This window comes from Aythya fuligula, chromosome 1 (genome assembly GCF_009819795.1).
Source record: "Aythya fuligula isolate bAytFul2 chromosome 1, bAytFul2.pri, whole genome shotgun sequence".
NCBI lineage: Eukaryota > Metazoa > Chordata > Aves > Anseriformes > Anatidae > Aythya > Aythya fuligula.
The window spans coordinates 152,429,901-152,457,067 of record NC_045559.1 but is presented as its reverse complement, the minus strand read 5'-3'; the positions used below and the strand labels follow the sequence as shown (position 1 = coordinate 152,457,067).

The window sequence follows — 27,167 nt, the reverse complement described above, 5'->3', positions numbered from 1 at the left end:
TACTTTCAAGAGCTTGGAATATGATTTTCAGTAAATGAATTGAAGTGTGTTGGTTTTCTGCTTTTTAACGCATTCAGCTGGCAGCAATCAGTCGGAGACTCTGCTTGACATTGAGGTGGGGGAAGTGACTGCCCTGTAGAATATCAAAGCCTAGTTTTAGTCCATTTTTTGTTTCCTTATTCATTCTCCCTTTTTAGGTGTGTTTTTTTTTTTTTGGTGCCGTTATCATACATAAATATTTCACTCCTACAACTGTGCTGGTTTGTAAACAGCCACCTATGGCTATCCTTCCTTTCCCACATTGGTAGCTGGCACATGTGTATGTGGGTGCCCAATTAATGATTTAGGACTTCAGCAGAGCCTTGCGTTTTATTTATTTAAAAGGTTGCCATTACAATTATGGGATTTCCCTGGCAGCTGCATTCACTGGTAGCACATTTTCCCTGCCTCTTGTTGCTCTGCAAAGAGTAATATTGATTTTCCTACCTCACCTTCCTCCACCCACAGTCCAAAAGGAGGGTCCAGGGCCCCAAGGCAGGAGGTCCCCAAGCTGGTGAAGGTGGGCTGCTGGCCAGACACCATCGCAAAGCGGGGACGAAGAAATGCTCTCTGCGGCCCGAGGAGCGAGGCGGGGAGCTGCAAGGCGAACAGGAGCTTGGCGGTGACGGTGGTTTTGAGCAGACCTTTCTCTGTCACGAGGTTTCTGTGCCAGAGGACACTTGTGTGTGGGCCGCTTGTGCTACCGCTTGCAGTGCTGCAGTCCTTATTGAGATGCTAAACATGCGCCGGCAGCACGGTGCGCCGCTGTCCTGGAGCGGTAGAACATGCATTTAAAAACTTTTTTTTTTTTTTTTTTTTTTTTTTTTTTTCACGGGCATTTTTTCAGGTCCCTTGTGTATTTCAGTTCCCCTCTGCTAATCCTGGGGCATGCTTCCAGTCTGGATTGCTTTATTTCTTTAATTTTGAAGGATAAGGAAATGCCAAAAAAAAAAAAAAAAAAAAAAATTTCTTTGCCACAGTGAGCAAGGCATGAAAGCCTTTGAAAGTAGCTACACTGAAGTGTTTAGAAAGGCAGCATTTTTTCTTTTTACCTTGTTGTGTTTTTTGTTTTTTTTTTTTTTAAATACCTCATTTAATGCTCAGGACTTTGCGCGGTGAGGCCACTTTCAAAGGTTTTGCAATCCACAGCCGCAGCTCTTTGAAGTGGAAACGCCGGCAGGGGACACGCCAGCAGCTTAATCCTCAGTATAAAACGTCCGAAGTGGTAAAAAGCCCCAGCATCCATCTCATGGGGGGAAGCTTCAGAGTGATACCTGGAATTAAATCCATCTCACAGACCTGGACTTCACCCATGGAGCTGGAAGTGGTTGGACTCTTGTAGACCATGAGGCGTTTGAGGCATCCAGCCCCCATTCTCTCTCTCCCATTGTTTTTCCACTCTCTCTCTGTCCTCCCTTCTCTCCCCAGTCTCTTGAGGAGCAAGGCCCAACAGCTGAAGGGTGAAGGAGCGTGGCCTGAGAACAAATGGCCACTTCTGCCCGTTTTTTACCTTCCCAGCTGCTAGATGCTTCCTATGCAGAGCAGAGCACGTGGCCCACACTGCCATTCTCTGTGGAGATTTTTCTGCAAAGGATGGTCTGTAGCTTTGTGGTACCTCCAGGAGGTAAAGCCGTGCCTTTACGTTCCGAATCATTCTTTGGAGGTACCCACCTCTCCATTGGCACTGAGGGTGATTAAGGATATTGTGTTTTTCAGTGAGCGGTGCCGCATTTATGTGCCTGAAGATAGGTGGCACGAGTCCACGGTCTCTGAAATCTGTGTTTGAAATAAGAGATGAGAGTGTTGACTTTCTCATGGGAGGGCTCAAGGATCAGCGTGTCCCCACGGGTCTGTTGCCAGCCCTAGTTGCAGAACTAGGCTGCTTGTAGGGAGTTGCAGTCCCAAAGCAGAGAAGGCAAAGGGGTGAGCTGAGGACAGGAATGTGTACCTTGACAGGCATGTGACTTCAGCTTTTAGTCACCGGGGCTTAGAGACTTTCTGAGGAGAAGTTTCCATCTGAGCCATTGTATTTAGTAGCCTTTTCATAATGCTGACGGTGCTATTGCTCTTGTCCCTCTCTTTCCCATCTCAGTTGTGGGCTCCCTCATCTCAGAGGGGTGACAATATCTTTCCTCTGTAGTAGTGTTTTGTTTGAACTTGATGTTATATGTATGTTATTTATTACTTTTGTTGTTGTTTTTCCCCTCATCCACATTATTTTGTCTGTTTTTATGTTAAATTCTTATGTCATTTTGTCATCCAGTGTACTCATTATCATGAGATCCTTTCGTAACTCCTCACAGTTAGCTCCAGGAATGATTTCACAGTATATAATGTTAATGGCAAACTCTCTTTCAATGTTTATGGATATATTGCACAGCAGAGGAGGACAACCGTTAGTAAACTCCTTCATTGCAAAAATCGTAGCAGATAAGTAAAAGTGTGCTATTTAGCCATGTGAACTTGCTGAGTTTGGAGGCCTTCCATAGAGTTTATTGACCCAGAACTTCTGCTGACTTCAGTCTTCATGCCGTCTGCAAGTACTTTGCATTTTTAGCTACCTCTTTTAATTAAATTTTGTTTGACATCCATAACATTCATCAAAACATAACATCATCATAACATAATGTCATGAGAATTAGGTCCCACAAAAATCATCAGGTTACAAAGATGACAGATGCATTTGCTTTCATTTTGCTTAATTCCGAGCTTTTTAGGATTTGTGTTTCTTTAAGTCTTACCCACAGCTGTCAGATTTGTACTTTTTATTAAAAACAGTTCTTGTAAACATGTTTGTAGGTGATAAGGCTTTATGAAACGCACTTGATGTTTTTAAGGCTTCCAGTAAAATGGGTGAGAGTTAGCTGTGCTGCAGTAGAATAGCACAGTAGATCCTTGAACTTGAGGATTCCTGTGAGGGGAATCAATATAAGTTATTTTCTTAAAGATAAATGAAATTAAAGCTGCCTAAGTAGCAATGGTCTGCTTTGGTGAAGATAGGTAGCTGTATCTCAGTCCTCTTGGCCTTCGGACACCAAAAAGCTAACATACTTTTCACTAGAGGGAAAGGTAAATCTGATGGTTTTCATCTTTAGAGTAATTCATCTGGAGGTAAAAATTATTGCCTGAAAGTTGAAACTTCAGAAAGAGCAGACAAGTTTCTGCTCTTCTGATTCAAAAATACTAAACATTTATATTTGTGTGCCTTTAATTGTCTTCAGTGCTTCACTTATGAAATTTAGATTCTTCAGATTTTTCATAGAGACCTTTCTCATCAAGTGAGTATGTAGCAATAATAAAGCCAGAGAAGGGAAGAAAAAAAAAAAAAAAAAAGGCCTTAAAATTGTGGATTTCAATCTAACATTACAAAATTATAATTTAAAAAAAAAAATAACTGAAGATATATATTAAGTGGGCTTTGTTTCTAAAAAAAAAAAAAATCCAACTACATGAAACTATAATATCATTATACCTTTAGTCTCTCCCTTTTCTGACTTCTCAGAGTACAATAGTGCTTATTTTTTTGGTAGTGGACGGGCAATTCTGTTCAGTTCCTGTGAAGTGATTCCATGGTTACTGCTATTTCAGATGATGGACAGAGGGATAAACCTGGAGAAGGACATTTCAAATAGTTTTTTCAGGATTTCTAAAGTCTATGTGTTGTAATAGAGTAGCTATCTCTGTAAAATCCAAATATTGGTAATGTATACTTTGCAGCACACAAAGTTGCACAGGATTACTTGAGGGCATACTTTTGACTGAGAGGGAGCTAGTTGACTTGTTGTTTTTTTTTTCCCCCAGTCTGGTTTGATTTTATGTCCTACTTGCTATGTCCTGGAAATGATGTATGAAATGAGAAGAACTCCTATCAAGTGTCACAGGCCTGTGTGTGTACACAGGCTGGAGGTTAGAAGAGATAAAATCTCTTATTTACAAGCTAAGAAAACATTGCATAAAAATAAAGCGCATTCAAGAGAGAAATCTGTTAAGTCATTTTTGCAAAGTTGTTTTCTGAGATAGAAATGTGTAAGCATAATCACAGCAGTCCATTTTTTATGTTTATAAATGGACAGCGTTTTACCTCTGAGTGATGTTTTTGGTGTTGTTTAATTGACCAAATCCTGAATATTTTTTGTGCTATTTGTTGACCTTGTCAAATAGAAAATATTCTTCAGGGAAAGAAATGCTAGGAAAAAAAAATGATACCTTTAAAAACAGTGCTGTCTATCGAAGTGAGATTTACACAAGTTTAAAGGAAAATTTTTGCATTACAGTTTTAACGCAGAAATTATGCCAGGCAGTACAAAACATAGAGTGTAAACCAAAATGTTGATTTAAATAGCCATTTGTGACTAAGCTTGAAGTACAACAAATGAATTAAACCTTTGAAAAGGCCAAAACTGTTTAGACTTATTTTAAACAGTCCAAATCTTCTTCTGCAATTCGAGCAGAAAACATGCTCTTGCCAAAATCCAGTTGCTTGTACTTAGTGTCACAAGCACATCCATTCTTCGGAAATACTCAGGAACACCAAGCTGCGCTTAGCAGTCCCCAGCAGGAGAGAGAAATCTCTGCAGTTACAGGTAAACAGAGATAGTAGGCAAAGGTCTGGAAAAGTGCTCCATCAAAACATTTCTGGGAAATGTATTCAGTGGAAATTTTCACTGAAAACATACTGCAGCTCCTTGTTTTGGTAGGATGAAAGAACTCTTATTCAACTTTCCTATCAAAACAGAATTTATGATGTGTTCCTGAGTAACTGTGTGCTTGTCCATGATAACATTTAAGTTACAATAAAGTGGTTCAGGCATATGAAAATAAAGTGCTCAGATGGAATTGTTTCAATATTGCTAAAAATACTTTTACTTTTCCCCCTGATATTTTCCCCTTTCAGTCTAAGGAAGCATTGAGATACTGAGATTTCCTTCAGGAAAGTTTTCAACAAATCCTAGTAAGAGTAGGAAGGACTTCTTCCTATTGCTCTATTTCCATATAAAATAGCTGAGTTAAAATAGAGATGGATTTTCATTTCAATATTGATAAAAACTTGCAGTCTGATTTGAAGCAGGGTTTAGAAACTAAATAGCCTTGGACTGGCACTGTCTACCCAGTCAGTACTACTACCCGTATCCATGCCCATTTCAATTTGTAAGCCAGCAGAAATATAAAGAAAGACTGTACATTTGAAATTGTTTTTACAATGAGCTTTGTTTCCTTTTGGAAATCTGAATGTTGTTTATCATAGAACAGTGTGGGTTGGACAGCACCTTAAAGCCCACCCAATTCCAACCCCCCTACCATGAGCAGGGACACCTCCCCCCAGACCAGGCTGCCCAAAGCCCCATCCAGCCTGGCCTTGAGCACCTCCAGGGATGGGGCATCCACAGCTTCTCTGGGCAGCCTGTGCCAGGGCCTCACCACCCTCACAGTGAGTGAAGGATTTCTTCTGAAATCTAATCTAAATCTGCCCTCTTTCAGTTTAAAGCCATTCTCCCATGTCCCATCGCCACACTCCCTGACAAAGAGTCCCTTCACGTCTTTTCTGTAGGCCTCCTTTAGGCACTGGAAGGCCAATATAAGGTCATCCCAGAGCCTTCTCTTCTCCAGGCTGAACAACCTCAGCTCCCTCAGCTTGTCTTTATAGGAGAGGTGCTCCAGCCCTTTGACCGTCCTTGTGGCCCTCCTCTGGACTCGTTCTAATATGTCCATGTCCTTCTTGTGCTGGAGGCCCCAGAGCTGGATGCATCACTCGAGGCTGCAGTCTCACAAGAGCAGAGTAGAGGGGGAGAATCACCTCCCTCAACCTGCTGGCCACACTTCTGATGTTCCTCAGAAATCCAACCATATCCTGGGCTGCAAGTGCATGTTGCTGGCTTGTGTTGAGTTTCCCATCAACCAACACCCCCGAGTCCTTCTCAGGGCTGCTTTCAATCCATTCTCTGTCCACCTTGTATCTGTGCTTGGGATTGCCCCAAATCAGGTGCCAGACCTTGCAGTTGGCCTTGTTGAAATTCATGAGGTTCACAGAGGCCCACCTCTCGAGCCTGTCCAGGTATCTCTGGATGGCATCCCTTCCCTCCAGCATGACATACCTCATGTCTTGGTGTCATTGGCAAGCATGCTGAGAGTGCACTTGATCCCACTGTCCATGTTACTGACATAGATCAGAGAGGTTGTTGTTGCCCAGAGTGGTCGTGGAAGCCCCATCTCTGAAGATGTTCAAGACTAGGTTGGATGAGACCCCAGGCAACCTGATCTAGTGGGTGATACCTCTGCCAATTTCACCACAGCTGACTGCCACAGCTTCTCGAGTATGATGGATAGTGGCATGGCAACTGAATCCGCCAGTTCCCTCAGGACCCTCGGATGCATCTCATCAAGTCCCATGGACTTGTGCACCTTTAGGTTCCTTAGGCAGCCTCAAACCTGATCTTTTCACACAGTGTCCCCCTTACCTGTTGTAGACAGTTAAACTATGCACGTGGCAGAAAACTTGAGTGCAAATTTACCTGATGGCGTTGTTATTGGCCAGTGAACTTCCTCAGCTTCCTCCTGTGTATCCTTCTTGTCCGTTGTTTTAAGTGCTTTATCTCCCATTACTTATATAAATATATATATCTATGTTTGTTTATTTATTTTTTTCCTACAATGAAGCTGGGTTAAAAAGTAACTATCTTCAAATGCCAACAGGTGATGAGATTTTTGGACCAAGATCAAAATGACCCATTTTTATTGGGTCAGCACTTCCTAATCAGTGCTCAGGCAAAAACAAAGGTCAGTACTGCGTATCAACCCCCAAATTCATCATCCAAGAGATCAGAGGAAAAAAAAATGACAAATGTTTACTATGCGAGGTGGTACCTGCAGACAGTTGATGCACAGTTCTTCCAGTTGTAACTCCTTCCTTTTGGTTCAGGATTAAATAGAGGTTTTCAATGATTTCCTAGAAAACAGAAATTCACCAGAAACTTGCAAGTACTCTGAGAAAAGCTCTTTGTTTCTTTGCTAGCAGTTGCAAAACCAATTCTTGAGGAAGAGCATTCTCTCTTTAAACTCATGATGCACTGACAACAGAATAGTAATTCATAAATGCAAATTTATTTAAATATACATTTCTACTATGTATTGTCAAATACAACACAGGTAGCCTCTGATTATTTTTTAATGTGGACAAATAAATGACATGAATTTTGAAAAGAAAAAGTCTTTTACTGACATTTTCACATTGAGCATAATTAGATATTTCCTTTATTCATCTTAGAGGACCAAAGATAATCTTTATGCTAAAAACAAACAAACAAACAAAAAAAAACAAAACAAAAAAAAAAAAAAGAAAAGAAAAGGAGGCTACTTTCAGAAGAGACTAATGAACTTATTTAATACTTTCTTACCCCGTACTTTGGGTCCACGTGAAAAAAAAATCTTTTCGACTAGGAGGGGTCTTTGAAAAATGGCTTTTAGTGAAAGGTTTCAGCTTAGTTTATTCAAAACCTTTGCTGTCTGAATGTTGTCAAACATTCATTGTTTTAAGAAGATATAGTAGGATTGCTTTTGAAGGTACTTGATAACAGTCTGATACTCCATAGACATAAAGGTTAGGTCACTGTTCCATGTTTCTAGCTGCCATAAGATGTAAAGTATTTTGACATTCACATTTAATCCATCAATGCAGTTTGTCCCATGAAATATGTAAGAAGTAAAAATCTTGCATCTGTTCAGCCCTGTGATTTTTTTTTTAATTATTTTTTTGGAAGTAAATAAAATTGGCTTTGTTTGTTACATGCATGCCACTAACGAAGAGAGAGAGGAATTGAACACTTGTGTTAAAATGGACGCTGACAAAGGATTGCCTGGGCAACCCTTTGAGAAGCAAAGACACTCTAGATGATACTTATTTTTCCTGCTGTAAGTACTTCCCTGTTGTGATGAGTTGCCTTCAAAATGTGTTTGAGATTGTTGTGAAATGTTTAGGGTTGGGCAGGGCACAATCAGCAAGTCAAACTCTGGGTCTTTTGGGCATGCTCTTGGGTTTTCCTTATTCTCTCCAATTCCCCATTGGATTGCTAACATAGCATTGCTTTTAGGTGTATTCTTAGGTTATGGAGCTTGGGATGCAGAAGAAGGGATCTTGGTGTTTCTTCCTGTGCTGATGGGTTTTAAAGCACTTTTCTCAAAGCTCCACTTTGGGTGGAAGGAAAAAGGATGTCTTCTCTTCTTGTTTAACACATTCAGGGGTAGTAAAAAAAGCCAGTAAAACATACAGATTTAGTAAAAAATTTGTATGTTTTATTTTTTGCTTTTATTAGCCACCTTACTCCACAGCTACATTTGCTGTTTTCAGACATTCTGACATGTTTTCTTCCATATCCAGTCTCCTGTCCAGAGGTGAAAGTCTTCTGTCAACAGTTGCAAACCAGTCAGATTCCCTCCCACTTTTCATGCACGTGATGAAAGACACTGCTAACAGAGCAGCATCCAAAAAGGGAGTGGGCAAATCCATGGAAGAAGAATTGAACAAGACCTATTAAATACAAAGGCATCAGCCTTAGGATGCTGGAGGTGGGAGTATATTCCTGGCAATTGCCACACTCTTGCCTGCCCTGTTTTCATAATCTTCAGTAGATGTCTGGTATTTGGCCATGGTTGGAGACAAGATATTGCGCTAGATGGATATTTCAACTGACCTGTAAAAGTCATCTTCATGTACTTTAGTGTCCTGTTCTCAGTTAAAATGGAAATTGAGAAAATGGCCCAGAGATGAAGGTATCTCAGGACAGCGGTGCTTCGCGGAGGTTGTGCAGGAATCTGTACATCACGATGGATTTACTGCTTAAGAGGCAGTCGTATTTAATAGCATTAGGTAGTGCTCTTGCTACATTCTCCTCCAGAGCTTTGTTTGGATGTGCCATACAGCTTTCCAGAGCAGGGTAATTTGTTGGAATATATTATTAATAATGCTATTGGCAGTTTTATATGTATTTTCAGCTTTCAAGTTCTAAATTTACATGGAGTTATTGGTTTGTTCAGAGCTGTCCCTGTCTCTCACTGGAAAGGGATACTGTTTGTCACATAAATAAATACCTATCTAAGTTTTGTCTTCTGGACTTAGCGTGAAACTGGAGTACAGAAAATAGAGAACTCACAGAAGCCAGAGCTCTTTTAAGTTGTGCTCCTTTGTAACAGCATGTTGTTGGTCCTTTGGCAGGTGAGAACAGTCACTTGATCATGGATTCCCTCCATGCCAGTCCAGGACTATAAAAAAAAAATCAGAGTATATGCACACACTCTTCTATAAGTATTTTTACAGTCCTGAAAAACTATAATGCATGTCTGTAGCCATGTGTGTGCAGGACCTCATAATGTACTGGGGTACCCTTCCCTGGGGAATCAGGTTTGATTAATAGCTGCTACATGGTGCACTCTGCCAAAAGCAAAACACTGGTGTTCACAAGAGGCCAAGTGATAACGTCATTGCTGCCAGGGATGATTAATTCTGCTCACAGAAGCACAGAAACAGAAATTGCTTTAGCCCTCTTGTCAAGGTGGGAGCAGGATTTTATGTATGAAATTCATACGGCTAGAGGATGAAAACTTTTCATTGGACTTGAAAACAAGAAACATTTAAGTTACAGACTGTGAGAGAAGATGCAGACCAAGAAGGGAGGTGAAGGTTCAGTGGAGCAGGATGAAAATAATTGTAAAAACCAAAAAAAAAAAGTTTGCGAGAAGAAAGGAAAACTGTTTTCTGCAATTGCATTTTAACTGAAGCATAATGAGCTTTAGTTTTATCAGCATGACTTCTAAGCACTTTGATGTTAGAAAATACTCTTGTGGGTTCCAGTCACCTACAGGCTTGAACTTCAGCAGAAATATTTCATGGTCCATTACCAAAGTAGTGCAGGGGACCGCTGAAAAGGTCCTGAGCTGTGGCTGTTGTTTCACAGCTGGCAGCACACTTTCCTCACCTGTTTCCCAGAGGACAAAGGACATTAGTGTTATTTTATTGTAAAGCCAGCTTCAAAGCACACCGACAGGTTTTTATAAGAAGCTCGGCGCTCTACTGTAAATAGCGTGGAGCACAGTGAAAACCTGAACCACAGCACAGTAGAAGGATCAACACGGCACATTAGTGATCTTGGCGAGGAGATTGTGGCTCATTTAGCAAAACTGATATTTAGAGGTCATGCTCCGTTCAAATAAAGCAGACTGGCATTTTCTAACCTGTCCCTGGACTTCTGTCAGCTTAAGTGAAAGGGTTATGATCGACTCTTGGCAGGCTTACCATTTGAATTACAGTTGGTGAGTGTTCATCTCTGGTTGTATAACAGACAAGGAGAGGTGTTGCAACAGTTATCTCCAAGTCAAGCAAATAACATAAATAATGGGTCTTTTGTAAGTCAGGGCACATTTGATTCAGTAAAGTTCAGGTCAAATTAATACAGGAACTGGCATTGGAATTTTAGTGGGTTTGGCCCCTGGCCACCTGCTCAAGGTACTGGGCTACCTCCCTGACAGGACAGTTGTGATTTCTTCCTCGTTTGAGCAATAATGGTTTGTTCAAGGAAAAATGAAAACTGCTCAATATCTTAAAAAAAAAAAAAAAAAAAAAAAAAAAAAAAAAAAGTGTAAAAAGTGTGTGGGGGAACACTGCAAATGATTAAAGAAATGTTCAAAATAACATACGAAATTTGTTGAAGAAAATGTCTTAATCGCTTTCTACTATAATTGAATGTTTTTTCTTAAAATGTTGTGGTGGCAGGAAGGTTTTCCATTCATGTTTTCCATCAAAGAACATATGATGTGTCATGGAAGTCTTTCTTTTTTTTTTCCTCTTGTTTCTTGAACACAGTGAATATTATTTTTGTGCCTTCACAGTAGTTCAGAAAAGAGCCAGTAGTCTGCTTCTGTTTCTAATACCTTAATTTTGCTGACCTATGCTAAGACATTACTCTATGATACATTGTCCCGTCCTACTAGATACTCTAATATTAGGTTACGTATCAAAAATATGAATGAGGTGTTAGAAATTGGTTCGCAAGAAGAACACAAAACTGGCATTGTACTCACTGATGAATGATACCTCTGTGTTGAGTATCACTTTCTAGTCCTCTTTCCTAATCTGGTGGGCCGATGGAGTGAGAAAAGCTTATCTACCAAACAAAAATTTCTGGCGTGTTCTTTTCTTTCAGAATGTGATTTATTGAAATGTGCTTAACAGGCATGCCGACTGACATGTTGCTCGGCTGTAGGATAATTATCTTCCATGCACGGTAGCATCGTTTGAAATAAGATCTTCTGTTGGTTAATGGGGGATTTTGCATGGTGAGGCTTAAACCAGTGAGCTGACTTGGACAGCCTTGCTTTCCAGGGGCAGGGAAGCCTGTTCTGTCTGATCTGGTGTTACAAATAAATACAGGACCTTGCAAGTAAGAGCCAGACCTGCCAGAAAGGGCAGGTGGAATGTGGGGAAGGGAGCAGGGATGCAGCCCATGGTGCCAGGCCCATCAGGGCCCATCAGCACCGGCCCTGTCCCAGTTGTCCAACAGGTATGAGGTGTGGGCATGTTTCTATGGAGTTAGTCAGCATGGGTGATGCAAGGCTTCTGGCTGCTTTTTGCTGCTCTTTCAGCTCCATTCTTTGTCTAGGGAGGCAGATTGTAGCTGATCCAGCACGTAATGTGAAGTGGTATGAATGGACAGTTGGTGACTTATCAGAAAATCTGCTGGAACAAAGTCAACTTTTGAAAGGCTATTAACAAACTTGGACTTGCTGAGAGAGTATACCAGACCAGCACGCTGTTGTGTGGAGTTTTATGTCCAGTTTTAGCACAGCCTTGCTTTCTTGGGCCTCTCGGTAGAGAGCCTGAGGGAAAACAAGAGAAAACAGGTCGGGGTGGGTCAAGGAAACAGCAGGCAGGTGGCATTTAAATGATGCTGGAGTGGGCTCATGGGTTTGTGGCGGTCACTTGATATGCAGCTCCTACTCAGCTTGGAGGCCTTGAATGCTATTTAAAGCACAAATTATGGAAAAAATGACATTTAAAAGAATGTAACAGTGAGGAGTAGGTGAAAAGCTGAAGTGCAGTCCCACCATCTTTTGGACTGAAGTGCCTGCCAGTGTCCCCTGGCTGTGTCCTGAGTGCTTTGAAAATGGAGCCTACATTGCAGCTGCAAGCATGAGGTATGGCTTCATGGGGTTTGGATACCTTTTCCCAGCTTTAAGGGTAAGAGGTCATGTTTAGTGGCTGTCAGGCTTTGAATTTCTGTATTTCTATATTTCTATTATGAATATACAAGATATTCAACTCGATCTGGTTCTGCTTTATGCAGAAGATCCCTTACATGTTAGATTTACACATGGGATCTTTCCATATGTTTTGAGTCTTCGTGACTTATAGGCTTTTTGAGGGGGGAAGTGTGTGTGTGTGTGTGCATCCAGATTTCATTTTTTCTTCTCTTCAAATGGAATTTGAAGCTTTTCTGGTAGAAGAGCACTTTGACATTGGCAGGAGCAATTGACCATAGAAGCAGGTGCTGCTGGCCAGCAGCACCAGTGGCTTCATGTAGCAGAGACCTCTTGGCTTGTGTTTGGATTTAATGAGAATGTCTTGGGATGTCAAGGTGTGGTTGTACTTTGTCCAGAGTTTGTACTTTTGCCAGAGGGTGAAACCTCTGGCTTGAAACTAGTAAGTCCAGACTGAAGGTGGAGGCTAAATTGAGGGCGTTATTTCTTATGGATTAGTTTATGTCCTGGACAAATACCTGGAACTGACTGAACATCTTGGGAATCTGAGAGCAATACGTGGCTTAGATGTTGTTGCTAGTTTGCGAACTTGCATTGCGGAGCGTGAAGCTAGTGATGGTTGTGGTTAACATCTAATTTTACGAGACAGCCTGTTCTCAGCTGCCTACAACTGACAATCACCTGCAGAGGTAACTTTTTGAAGATGAGGTCTTAGCTCGTTGCTACACGGTATCAGCTGAAGCATGAAAATATCATGTCCAGGAAGCCTTAGCTTCTCTGTTACACGATACTACATAATCCATCACTACATAATCTGTCAGATAAGTAAAACCAGAGCAGCCCATATTTTGTGTCTAGCAAGAGCTCCTATTTTCCAGCTGAGCAATCCACTGGTTTATAACAGGGCAGGGTTTTGTGCTCACTTGAAACTCCGAAAGCTGCTGGCTGCTTGGTGTGCAAGCTCAGATTTAAAACCTTCTTTGGGGGCTCCTAGAACCTGAGTGCTTTGCCATGTTGATACTTAGAGGGATTTCATTAGTATTATGTTATTATTTTACTGGGAAGGCTTCTTTGCCTACTTGGAAAAGCAGAAAGGATTTTGTGGTTTAAAACAGAAGTCTAAAAGACTCTTTCCTGCTCTCTCAAAACATGAGATTGGCAGAAGCCTCCTACTCTTCTACGCCTTGATAGCTTCCTGCAAAAGGCATCTGAAAGGTGGTATCTAAAGCCAAGTAGCTCTTCCAAATAAATGTCCATGAATTTATTTAATTACTTAAGTAACTATTTAATAATTTATTATTATTTAATTATTTATTAACAACAACAAAACAACTAGATGAAACCCCTGAGCAAACCAGAAAAGCAAACCTTTCTGCCGGGATAAGGGACCCAGTTGCTGCTGAGTCTGTAGGCTGGTGAGGTCCCATTGCTTTTAGCAGGACAGCTGACTTTGCTGGTACTTTGGGATGCAAATCAAAGTTAGAAGGGGTGGAAAGAACAGCAGAGTTCATGCTTGCTGGGGGCCTCCATGTTCTCCATGTGGATGGGCTCTGCAACACACAAGGTCAGAATGGGCTGTGATGTTAGTAATGGCTTGTGGCCTGAGAGGTATTTTACAAGGGCTTTTTTGCTATTATTATTTTATTGCAATTTCTTTTATAAATCCTATGTTTCTTTCCCTCATTTACTTCCATTTGTTTATGAAAACCACTGCATTTTCCCCCATAACTGTATTCTCTTTTGCCTTCCTTCTAAAATTCCTTCTCCCCCTTTCTCCCTCAATCTTTCATTCACACCCATCTCATTTTTTGGTCACTTGCCTTAAAGCTCCTCCCTCTCTCTCCCTTTTCCATAACTAGCCATTTTCATTTCCTTCTTTCTAATCCCATATTTTCCTCCTCTTGAGCTCTTGCCTCACGTCTGGAACTCCTGCATTCCTTGGTTCCTCCTATAGTGTTTTTTTCTGTTTGTATATCCTCCCCTTCTCCTTGTATCGCTTTTCTCTTTCCAAGCAGCACTTCTTCGTTCATCTTCAGTGCTTCTTGAGAAGTCAGATAGTATCATTATTTTGATAAGGTGCGGGTTTATGAGAAAAACTCCCCTTTCTTTAGAAATTCTCCATTAGGATGTTGATATATTAAGAAGACGGGAAGTATGATGAGGTTGTACTTCACTCCTCTTCTCCTCTCTACTCCCCCACCCCATACGCTTTGTGGTGTTAATTCTTGTTGCAGTCTCATGAATCTTGTATGGGATTTTGTTGTGCACATTTTTTTAAAAACCATGGCTACGGCCATTTATATAATGTAGGCTGTTTGCACTGCTACCATGCGTAAAGTCTGTTTTTCTTCAGCCTTCACACCTACTACGTGAGAAATGACTTTGTCATTTTTAGTAGTATGCAGTGCAGCAGAGTATTACTACTTGTGATTGTGAGCAGCGTGCAGTTTAACATTTACCCTTTTCCTAAAATTTCGGTCTGTCTCCTACATATATTACTGAAAACCATTACTGGCATTTCTAAATTAGAATGGGTGGCTCTAGAGAGAATATTTTCTCTTCTGCGTTTAGCCAGCTACATCATCAGCCCAACAAGCCATCAGCTCAACAGGTTTTTTTTTGCAAAGGCTCTCCTTTTCTTTCCCCCTCTCTTTCCTTTTAATCTTTTATAAGCATTTTCTCACCATTTTGTACATTTTCAGCTTAACCTCACTCTTCGTTGATGCTGTGGGACAACATCAATAGAATATTTGATTAAATGAATATTTAATTCGTATCCTACACGGTGCTACAGTTATGTAACTTTTAAAATATACCACCTCTAAACGTACTAATTTAAAATGTACTAATTCTAAGGCTACCTAAGGATCATCCAGACACATCTTATTACATGTTTGATTTGAAACTGAATTTTCAGGCAATTAGCATTGCTTTACCTGTATTAATGACAGTAGTAGCATATTCTGTTGTAGGTATCAGTCACATAGTGAAATCCTTTTTGGTAGTGTTACTAAGTAATAGAAGAGCCTTTTGATATGAAGACTTGGAAGTCAGAACTGGGATCTGTTCCTGAAACCGTGTGTGAGTAATTCTTACTCACATTACTAGCAATCCCAACTCCAATTAAATAGGATGGATCCAAGCACAGAATGGTAATTATTCTGGCATGGGAAAGCTGTCAATGTTTTTAGAGCTATTTTTATTGCTGCATTTTAAAACATCGCTTATTCCAGTCTTCCCTCTTTCTTTATTCTTCTTGCATAAAAATAATCCATCAACTGTTTCTGGCTGGTATCTGCAAAGGGAAGTTTGTGTGTTCCTTTGAAGCTGAACAGGAGGAAACATCATGACCATGGTTTCACCGTCTGTGTATAATATAGCCATTTATTAAAAATTGTTTAGAACACCTAACCCTTTGATTTTCAAATCTGTTTAGCTATAAAATGTCCTTGTTTTTTATAGTCGTAAAATAGTTTAAGTTCCATATTTAAAAGCCTTTTATTTTGATGCTGAACCGTGTATTTGCAAAGGTAAATGAAAGCCAATTTAATCAAAGAAAATTTCAGATAAAGGCTGCTTCATACTAGAAATAACTCATTAAAGGATGATGATTTAGAGTAGTGAGCCCTTTCATGAAGCCTTTGTGAAACAACCTTTAGCATAACAGGGAAACTCATGCTATTTGCTGAAAAAGTAAATTTTTGTTTTTTTTTCCTGTAATTTTGGGATGACGGTTCTTTGGGATTTCTTTTTTTTTGCAGAGAAACAGGGAAAGAAACGAGAAATCTGAACACAATATTACCATCTTCATTTCTAAGGAAGAACACATAAAAAGTAGCAGTTTCTAATATAATAATACAATCTGAAGGGCCAAATGATAAATTAATGGAAACTGGTTCTTGTATATTGTTTTGGAGACTAAGCACATTAGATTGAATTGTTTCACAACCAGCATGCCTAATTATTGTGTCTGCCACATTCATCTATTTAAATCATTCCCAACTTTTGGATTGCTGCCTAGAATATTACTGCAGTACGTGTTTCAACTGGCTATTCAACTGACTATTCCCTTGTCATGCACTACTTCGCGAAGGATGCTGATTTTCTCTGGGAAAAGAAATAGAAGCGAGTATTGGCAGTGTATGTATAATACCTGATCAGAAGTGATGATAGATCTCATAATGTTGATGTGAATGAGCTGAATGTGAACTGATATTGTATTTGTTTTGTCAGGTCAGTGATTTAAAAAGTGCCTTTGTGAAGTCACTTTTATGAGAGAGGACTGCTACGCCTGTGTTTTCAAAATACTGTCTTTGCCACCTAGACGTTGCCTTGACCTTATCCGTGGCAGAAGATACCTCAACTGTCTTGATTTGCCAATTAATTGATGGGAAACTGGACTCACCGTTAAAACGGGAAGAAGAATTATTATTAGTGGGACACGAACAAATGACTACATTGCTTCTCTTGGGTAATCAATACCAGCAAGCGACCTGCAGCGAGCTAGTATTCCATCAAGGAGTGCCATTGCATTGAAGGACCTGTGCTTGAAACTGCTGCATCAGTGATACAATCAGCAGAGCCACACGTTTTACGGACAGAAATGCTACTGAGCATGGTCGTTTTCAGCCAAAAGTCTACAAGTGGGACTTAATGATTGATGAGTGACTGCTTGCTGATAAACTTTCTCTGTTTATTCTGTGTTGTGTGAGTTGGACATCATTAATTGTCCCCCACATTATTTTTTTTTAACTTTCTTTTCAATCGGAATTATTTTTTTTTTCTCCCCCTCCTTTCATCGGTAGTTTTGGAAATTTCTTTGGCATAATTCACTTGACAGCAGTTTACAAGTTCTAATTCAGCTTTTCATCATGGCTTTGAATGTTGCTCCTGTAAGAGATACAAAATGGCTAACGTTAGAAGTGTGCAGGCAGTTTCAGAGGGGAACTTGTTCACGCTCTGATGAAGAATGCAAATTTGCACATCCCCCTAAAAGTTGCCAGGTTGAAAATGGAAGAGTTATTGCCTGCTTTGATTCCTTAAAGGTAAGGAAGAAAATTGCATGTGTAGTGAAAATGCTAATATATTGTGTTGAAAGCAAAAAATGAAATTGAGATACAGCTAATCGGAAAGTAATTTGTTCTTGGTAAGATGTGTATTAATACAAATGTTATTTGTCTTAACTTTTATTTATTGAAGCTTTGAAAAGTTTTCTTTCTAAGGATTTTTCTTTCCCAGTGTCAATACGTTGTTTACAAAAATGTCACACGACTGGGGGATACAGGATTGCTTACAGCTGGTATGACAACTGTAGTCACCCGAGTACATTTTAGGAATTACCATTGTTCCACTGCAAATGAAGATACATGGTGGCAGAGTACTGGGCCATTATCAGTATGCTAATGAGACAAATGACATTAAAAAAAGGACATTTTCATGTAAATCAACAGAAGTAAGAAAAGCCTGTCCATCAGTTTAGACACAATAGATGGTTTACCCGTGGTGTTGTGGACTCTGAGATAAATGAATAGCATTTTTATATATATTGATAGTGCATATAGCCACATAAGTTCAGAACAAAGTAAGGGATTTCTCTCCCTTGGAGAAAAATTAGCAATTATGTTGATAGGCTGTCAACTTCTTCTGACTTGCTAATGACATCAAGCAAGCTTTAGAGAACTATTTTAAAAGTTTTGCAAAAATACTTTGTACTGTAGAAAGGACTTTTAAAAGCCCCATGGGATTTGGGGAGTACACAGTGTTTTCTGTGAAGAAATGTTTGTATTCTCATGTAAACAGAAGGAAAAATACTTTTTTTTTACATGTAAATAATGCACAGGAAAAGTTTACCATTTGAGACTTTATTTTAAAAGTTTTACTAATTGCTTTGTCTTTTGGTCATGGGAGAATGTCTTCACCTGTTTTTCAAATTTGGCTCTGTAATTCAAAATTTAAATTACTCACCAAGAACTCTTACTATGGCTACATCAGTGTGAATGAGAAGAAAATTGTGCTGTTTAAAAACATTACTTTAGTTTCATTTTACATTCTTTTTCTGTGTGTGTGTGTGGAGTGCAAAACACTGTACTAAGCATCTGTTTTTTTTCTGTGTTTTCTCATTTCTTCTCTTCTAAAGATTTAGAAGAAGGTAATTTTGTGGAAATATTTGTGAGGGGTTTACGTTCTGTATATCCTACAAGCCAGAACAGCACCTTTGGAGTCATCACAGTATGTCATCGAGTGCTATTAATGACCTTAATCCATGGATTACTGCACGATAAACTGTAACAGCTTCTTTGTAGATGTTCTAGTATATTGGTTGCTTGCCAATGGGATATTTTTTTTTTCTTAAGCAGGCAGGCTAGCATCTGCAGCAAATGGGCAATAAGTAGCTTTTACAGAAAATAAGCAAGTCCATACAATTTTTTCAGATGCAATTTTTTACCCTTTGTAGAGACTTGAGAAATACTTTATGGGCTGCCAGAGAGATTTAATTTTAAACCAAGGCTTTGTTTGTAAGTTTATAGAACTGTTAGCTTTTGAATTGGTCAGACTGTGGCTTAATCCTTCGTTTCTGACATCAAACCTCAATCACAGTACAAGAATTTGTGGTTCATCCCTATAGCCTTGGAAGCAAGGGATTAATGTAAGAGGAGAATCAGTCTTAGGCACTTCCGATTCCCCTACCAAAAGAGTTTTTAAACAACATAGAACTTGGCAGCTAGGCAAATCACTGCCAAAGCAAGTCTTAATTTCAAAGTCTAGAAGTACCACCAACCTAGTAGCCACGCAGACAAAACAGAGCTGGAGAAAATCCCAGCCAACCTAAAACCCAGTGCTTTGAGTCTATGTCCCCTCCTTTTAGGGAGGAAGCAAGGGAGCCCGTTTTATGAAGCTGCCCTGCTCACATCAGGTTTTGCTGCAAGAAGAAGTCCCGTTGTGCTGCGTTGCTTCCTCTCCAGCTGCCCTTGCTGGGCAGGAGGCTGGACACAGAGTGAAGGGCTCAGTCCACCTTGGTGGTAGGGTTGGCCAAACAGCTGGTTTGCAGGGCAAGAGGCTGCTGCTGCATCTTCCTGGCCAAAGTGGAGGTGGCAAAGCGTGCCAGTGCTGCCTGACTCACCCCAGTGCCCATTGCCTCCCCTGACAGCACAGGATGTTTGTGGCTGAGGTGCCAGTTAGTCAAGCTGGAGGCTTTTGTGCCGGGATGATCACCACCCAAGAATCGAAACTTGTGTTGTAGTCAAAGCTAATAACATGGCGAAGAGAGATCCTGAGGGATCTCTGTGGGTAACTCACTGACAACCAGCATCATGGCTCAACGGGAGGAAGTCCAAAACAATTTTTAAAATGCAGTCAAAGTAAGCGAGGGTGCTTTGTTCTCGTGCAGTAGGTCGCCAGCTCTGATGGCTTGGTGCTCTCAAACCTGGTGTTGGTGGCCGAAGCCGAGCAGCCCTATCCTGCCCTAAGCAGCTGGCAGAAGGGAGCAGGTACCTGTGCTTCCTGTGCTGTGCTTCTCAGGTCCATTTAATGACATTGCAGGTAAAGATGAGATCAGACCAAGAAGCTGAATTGTGGCCTGAAGCCGCAGAGTTGGAGGCTCAGGTTTCCTTCCACTGACTGCTGCGGGCAAGATGGCAAGGTCTACTGAGCATCAGGCAGAGCTCTGCACCAGCATGTGCTGCCTGACCTCCTGTACGTGGAAAGCTTTCAGAAATTGTTCTAAGTGCAGGGCTCTGTCAGCTCGCATCCTCGCATCCATTATCTGTGTTATTCCGAAGGGTGTCTGGAAATTGGTGCATATACAGCAAGATTGGGGCCGGGTAGCTCAATTCATTTATGCTGCCGGTTGAGAGACTTGTGTCGTTAGTCACATAAATCTGTCTGATGTGTGGCTTTCTGCAGTGCTGGTGTTAATCATACAGTTTCAGAATAAGGCTTTGGAATTCAACAGGCAGGATAGCAGTTATGTAAATAAACAAACAGTCTGGAGTTATAGATAAAATCAGAATTTAATTAAAAGAAAACAAGAACTGTTTTCCTTGCTGAACGCTGAACCACACTTTAATGTGGACAATTATTTAGAGTTTATTTACATAATATTTAGAGCTTTGGAGATTTAGCACTTTTACTGTCTTGGCTCAGTGTACCTGCTGTAAAAATGAATTAGTAAGTTGAGGGTCCTTGAATAAACATCTTATTACCCTGAGAAGGAGCAGATTTTTTTTAGTCTAATGTTGAGGTATGTATTACATTTATGTGGTGCCTAGTAGTTACTGCAGCTCCATCAGAAATCAGTCAAACACAAGATAGAGCACTCAGACTGGCTCTCCTTTAACCACATACCATAAGGGTCCCCATTTGGGGCAGGAACGTGAACCCTTTGCTGTGTTCTTCCTTCCTGGGACAGAAGAGGAATTGTGGTGTCCTTATCTGCCAGAAGCACCTTTACTCTGACTTTGCCCTTAGCCTCATGGTCAGTCAAAGGTAGTAAAAGCTGGTGTTAAGAAAGGAAATAAGACGCTCGCCTCGATGCCACACCACATCCTCCTTTGTGCTACCACCACCGTCTTGTGGCTGTGCAGTACACCAGGCTGGGAAATTGATTGTGGTTAAAACTAAGTTGTTGGTGTTGTAGTTGCTGCTGACAGAAGGGAGAAGGGCTGTGTGGCAGCAGCAGCTACAGGAGACCAGCAGAGCACTGGGTTACTTCTGTCACTGATAGTGCTGTGGCCTTAGTCCCTGGCTTCAAGAGTGATGGGATTGCATCAGAATCGAAGCTTTCTTGTATTAAAGGAGTATATTTGTAGGTCTACTGGTTCCAAGTAAAAGGTCAACAAAATTTAATGAAGAGTGTTTGCTTTTAACTCAAAAGGGATTTTTGGCTCTGAATACCTGTCCTTGCAATACTTGACTTTAAACCCAGCAGAAGTTGCAACAACAGCCCCTCAAACCGATTACAGTTTTTGAGGATCCAAAATGCTCACTGTTGAAGACTGTCTAGGCTCTGAATATCCTTCATCTGTACGATGCTCCAGGCTAGACAGAAATAGCTAACAACTAATGAGTCTGGTTCAAATTCAGGCCAGAAACTTGCCAATGCCAGGTCCTGCCACATGGACCTCTGAGATAGGGCTCGGTGTTTGTTCTTCTGCTTGGTGAGAGACAGAGCCTGCCCTGGCTTAAAGAGGGCACTTTGGGGGGTTAGGAGTGTGCAGGGGATCATTCCTGGTAATCCTGTTGGTGCTGATACAGCAGCTGGCAGATAAGCACCCATTAACCCCTCACAGCGTTGCCTCCAGCACCTGGACTCCCACCAACAGGAACCCTGCACAGCTCTGCCAGCTGGTGTGACACCCAAAATTGAACCAGGCGAGTGGCTCCTGCTAACTTAATGTCAGGATGAAAGTGGCTCCCAGCTAATCCATTTGCCTGTGCCTGACACGGATTAAAGCATACTTACATGACGAAGCCCAGAGCATTGCCGGTGGACGGGAAAGCAGGGAGCTGGCGAGGAAGCACTGCTAGAGCCAGAGCCTCATCCGCTGCCTTAAACCTTCCTGAAGCCTTTCTGGGGCTGTTTGCTTCCCCTTACAAGTTCCCATTTGGATGCTGCAGTGGTTTTAGGTCTGCAAAGAGGCCTGTTTAAGGGGAAGTTTCAATTTCAGGAACTCCTCTGTTTATGTTTTCATACTTCTCTCTCAGTTCAAGTAGCATAATTCTTTAAAAGTGAAGAACCTGGATGTGTAACACTTCATATATCACACGCAGAGTCCTCCAAGTTCAACACTGTAAGCAAACCTGTTTTCAGGACTTTCTAGTTCTGCTAGTGGTAAAGAACAAAATCCTTTCAAAGGAATATTAATATATAATGTAATCTCTAGGGCCAAGAACATACAGAACTTTGCTGTATTTAAAAAACATATATATTAAAATGAATAATGATGTCTGTGAGGGGGAGAGGGGAGAAGCTTGGCAGATAAAAAAAAATATGCTCGTGCATTTCAGCAAGAGCTGATTCTCACTTTCTCAGGCTAGTCTAGCTTTTAAATTATGGTCTGATTTCTCTTGACTCAGATTTATACCCTTTCTGCTAGTCAGCTACTAGGAGGATGCATTGTCTAAGCTAGTATAGACAACAGAGGAGGTATCCTAAAGATACTGTCATTGCAAATTTCATGGTGGTGACAAGAGAATGAAAGCATCTCTATGGCTAAAGATGGATTTTTCTGTATTTTTCTAATCTATTTACTAGTGTATAAATACATTGAACTGTTCTATTTATTGAGCCAGCAGACTAGTGTGAACTGTTCATTTGCATTTTCATGAAAGCCTTTTAAGAACATGCCTATCTGGTCTCATTTGGCACTACAGAATAAAAGGTAATTGAAAGCTGTACAGAGAGACCTGTTTACCAAGTTAAAAGGGTTCCAGGAAAAAAAAGAAATTTTAGGAACATACACTTTGTTGAAATATCTGGAACTGAAAAGAATCTGTTTAAGATGGACACCAGTTTTATTTAGAAAAAGGCGGGGAAGAAAGCCTTTGTAAACTGAGCAGGCTGAGTGATCTTAGAAGTTAGGATGCACTAGCCAGTCATTTGCATTTCTGCGGTTCTTTTGGGGATCTCTAAATGTTTTACAAATGTCAGGGAATCAGGATCATATCACACTGGTGGGTCAATGATACCTGCTCTCACTTTGCAGTTAAGGCAATCTGGACAGATTCTAGGTGTGCACCATAGGCAGAGGGGACTAGCTAGTTTTGTCTGTACCAGAAGACATTTAAATGAGTGTTCATAGTGCTTTAGCTGGCTGAATTTCTGCCTATCACACAATTATGTGGTGTGACACTCTTTGAAGACAAGGTGAGTTCAAGGGCTCTGCCTATAGCTGGTGGGAATAGGGGAAGAGTGACTGAAATGGGCAAACACATTTCTCCTGAGCGACAGCATTGCTGCATCGCTTGTTCCTTCTGGGCCCATGACTTTTGCTTGCTTTGCTGCATAGTGACCTAATTCCAGTTGGATGGGGTAGATTTAGGATCTGGGGAAGTGGAGTTTGCAGCCCAAAACCATTCAGGTGGAGGATTCCAAATCCAGGTATCTTCATCCTGCTGATGGATGCATTATCCATATAGAAGACAGCAATGAGTTCAGTCATGTCACTTCTTGTTCACAAATGTTTTCACTCCTAAAAGCCCAAAAAGTTACAGGTAGCTGGGAACACCTGGCAGAAGCTTTCCCATCTCAGAATTGCAGAGAAGTGTGGACATGAAGAGAAAATGTTGATCAAGGCCAGTTTTAGCATCCTGGGAATTAATTCTATGGCTCCCTCTGTGGTTGGAATAGCTGTGACCACCCTGTGTCAGACCAAAGCCCCATTTAGCCCTGTGGCCCAGTAAGGGCCAGTAGTGCGTATAGGAGGAGGTAGGCAAGCATATACAGGCTTTCTGCGGTGCTCTTCTAGTGCCCAGTGGTCTGCTGCTCAGGGACTTTGACAGCCAGACACGATGGGGCTGTACCTGATAGCTTTCAGGGAACATCTTTCCCCTGAGTTTTCCCTCTCATTTCTCCATCTTCTGCCATTTGTTTCAAACCTCCTGGTTTCACTTGATAGCCAACAGTTCTTGTACTGGAACAGCAGAAGAGAACCTGCTGAGAATTATCCTCAGGATTAATCTGATTTATTTTTTTTCCCACTGACTTCCCTCTGAAAGGGGTATGTTTCTCCCCAGTGAGTTCAAAGGAATGAGAGAAGACACGTTGTTTTAAATCTGCTTCCTGGGACGGGTATGCTTCATGAAGGTTCTGCTTTTTGGGGGGAATGGGAATTTCATGGCTTGGAATAAAGTTCAGAGATGAAATATCGTGTGAAATTATGTTGCCATTTTTCCTGATACTGGGCATGGCTTCATCTTATACCCAACCCATGCAACTGTGAGGTGCTACATAGAGAGGTGGCTACATCCAGTCCTGTATCCTGTCACACCTAGCTCCATTTTTTTAATCTCTGTTCAAGTAGTCATGCAGCCATGCAACTTGTTTGAGCTGGTCCAAAGGAAAGGAGAAGAACTGCATTAAATGTAACGTGAAACTATGAATGTAGGCAGCAAAATCCAGTGTAATTGAGGTACAATGGAGATTAAGAAAGGAAAATCTCTTTCTGGAGGTGCCCTTTATCTGTGAGTTCAGGGACTTGCAGTTATTTCCTGCCTTTGTCAATCATCTGTTCTTGTTTGTTTTCTGCAAAACCCTCTGTATTCCCTTTTTCTCCTGCAGTCCTCCCAGCATACACAAGCTCCTTAAACACTTTCTTTTTTTTTTTTTTTCTCTTTGCCTCCCTCCCCTGTGTTCACCTAGCTGTGTTTGTGCTAGCTGTTCTGGCTTAACTAAAGGCACGGATAAAGCCCAGCGAGCTGCAGCACTCTGCAGACACAATTAAAGATCCATGAACTTGGCTGACCATGAATTGGTGAGGAGAGACTCAAAAACAAGCCTTCACCTGAAGTGATATGGTGTTTAGCATTTCTTTTTTTTAAAAAAAAAACACCTTGGACAATCATTCTCTTTGGAAGGGGCCCTCTCCTTAGCTAGACTTTGCCTCTCTCTCCCAGGAGAGAGAGAAAGGGGAAAGTTTCTCATCGGCTTCAGAGCAAAGTCCAGAGGCGTAGCTTGGCCCCGCGGCCTGCAGAAGCCATGGCCTCTTGTGCAGGCCTGGGCTGAGGGGCAGCAGTAGTGCGACAGCTCAGAGCAGCAAGTCCTAGCCTGTCACCACTGCTTCTGCTGTGAAATGGCTGCCCCCAGACTGAGCTGTGGGAAACAGGGAGATGTTGAACCTGTACGCTGTGTAGAGTGTTTCTGTCCTGTAGAAAAATGGGGTGTCTCCCTCAGGCCTTTTGTTTGCTTGTTTGCTCTCCTAGTGGCAATACTGTGAGCGTGAAGCTATCCTGACCATCACTATTACCCTCTGTAGCCATTAAAGCTGTCAAATTTTTAAGTTCAGGCACTTTGCTTCAACTTGAAATCAGTTCTGCTCTCAAAGGAGAGCCAAGTCGGGTATTGTATAACTGAGCTACCCAGACCCTCTTTCCCTCTGAAGGTGCAGGGCCTCCTCTTCCCCATCAAGCCATTAAGTGTAAGGTCCTGCTGTGATCAGAGCAGAAGCCTTTTGCATTTGGGAGACCTGTCACAACACTTCACGCCTCCTTTGGCCCGTTAGGGCTGCCCAATGTGAGTGAGTGGGTGTTTACCAGCAGCTTTTTGCTGCGGTCGGTGTGGTAGAACGTGCTGAGCAGGTCCTCTGGCCCCTGGCCTGTGGAGGAGAGTGAGCAATAAGAGCAGCAATGGTTGAAGATGAAAACATTTAAAGAACAGTAGCTGAAAGATGTAATACAAATATATCTTCATGTTCTCTGGATTGTGTTGTCCTGAGGGACCTGTGTTACTCTTTTAGTAGTTCCTGGGCACTGACCACTCTGGGTGGAGTTAACTCCTGAAGCTTGTTGCTTCCAGAAGCCCCAGCAGAGACCCTCAAAGACCACTCCCAGGTAGTTCTGCTGCACCCCTTTATCTCAGATACAGCTGCCACTCAGTTATCAGTCTCAGTCTGCATGAAGAAGAGCAGCTAGGCAGGCTGGTTAGAGCTGCAGGAAACATTGTGTGGAAGGGCACAGTATTGGCAGATATTCTTCAGATTCTCATGCTCTCGAGGGTCCTTCATATGCCCACCAATTCTCTGTGTAGTTTTTGTTGCTGCACCAACCCATGCTCCCCTAAGCTTTATAATAACCAGTCTGTGGGTGTAGTGAAGGCAAAATTCAATCAGAGTCTCTGACTCATCCCATCACTAGGATTTTGAACACAAGAGCAATTGCTTGCTGCCCACTCCTCCCCCACGCTCCCTATTAACTCAGGTCACTGTTCCTACAGGCTTGCTCTCTCCAGGTCTTCCCACCTACTCCTTTATTTTTCTGGCAGGTGGTCCTGCTTTCTTTCCAGGCTCTTTTTTTATTCTCTTGGCCCTGTGTATGCAGCTTTCTCTCAGCTCAGGCATCAGCTGTTCTTCCCAAGCTGTTATACTTAGACTGCATCATGAATACAAAAGGCAGGGTTGTGTTCAGATGCAGGGACCTTCGTGATGTAAAAGCCTAGCAGAGTCAAGACCCATGTTCCTATTAGTCAAAGTCATCCACAGGGCTGGAAAGACATTTTTAATAGCAAAAGCTCAGACAGGACTCGATCAGTTTATCTGCAAGTCCATTTGACAGCCATCCTGCTCTCCCAACTCACATCTCACACAAAGACTGGCACCTTGTTTCTGAGGAGGTGGATTGCACTGGAAACCCACTGCAAGAAAAGGAAAGCTGTTATGGTTTTGGAGATGTTGAAACACAGCACTGAAAGCCTGGTGTGAGGTACCAGTCCCAAAACTAAAATTCAAGAGGAAATCATTTGTGTCTGTTGTCTTCCACACGGATATGTTGTTTCTGGTGGGTGGCAGCATACTGTGCCGTGCAGGATTAGATTCCTGCAAGGTCTTCACCAAGACAAGGAAAAAATTAATATGGAGAAAAGAAGCAGTCTTCTCATCTGTTTTGTCTGGGAGCCACAGGGCAAGGTGTTGTGAACAATGTCTCAGAAGTCAGATGGCCCCAGTGCTTGGAAAGACAAATCATTGAGCTGTGAATAGAAAAAAGTAGATGATCAGTGGGAAACAGCATCACGCATGACAGAGGTAGCTGCATCTGTGAAGCACTGATGGCTCAACATGCCAACAGGGCTATCCTGCTTCCTGTAGGCAGCTGTGAACCTGCAAGCTCACACATTGCAGCACACTGCTGCCCTGCGTGGTGCCATGCTGCGAACTGAAAGATGGCTGAGTGCAGTC

General features: G+C 41.6%; 1 protein-coding gene across 9 annotated transcripts in view; it reads left to right on the top strand.

Annotated features, from left to right (window-relative positions):
- Positions 1-27,167, top strand: part of MBNL2 (muscleblind like splicing regulator 2) — a 106,541-nt gene that overhangs the window by 21,230 nt on the left and 58,144 nt on the right. For all 9 annotated transcript variants that reach the window (XM_032201865.1, XM_032201902.1, XM_032201882.1 and 6 more), the window contains exon 2: positions 16,516-17,327. In XM_032201865.1, coding sequence (XP_032057756.1) covers positions 17,154-17,327 — 174 coding nt within the window. In that variant the 5' untranslated portion in view covers positions 16,516-17,153. The remainder of the gene's footprint in view (positions 1-16,515; positions 17,328-27,167) is intronic.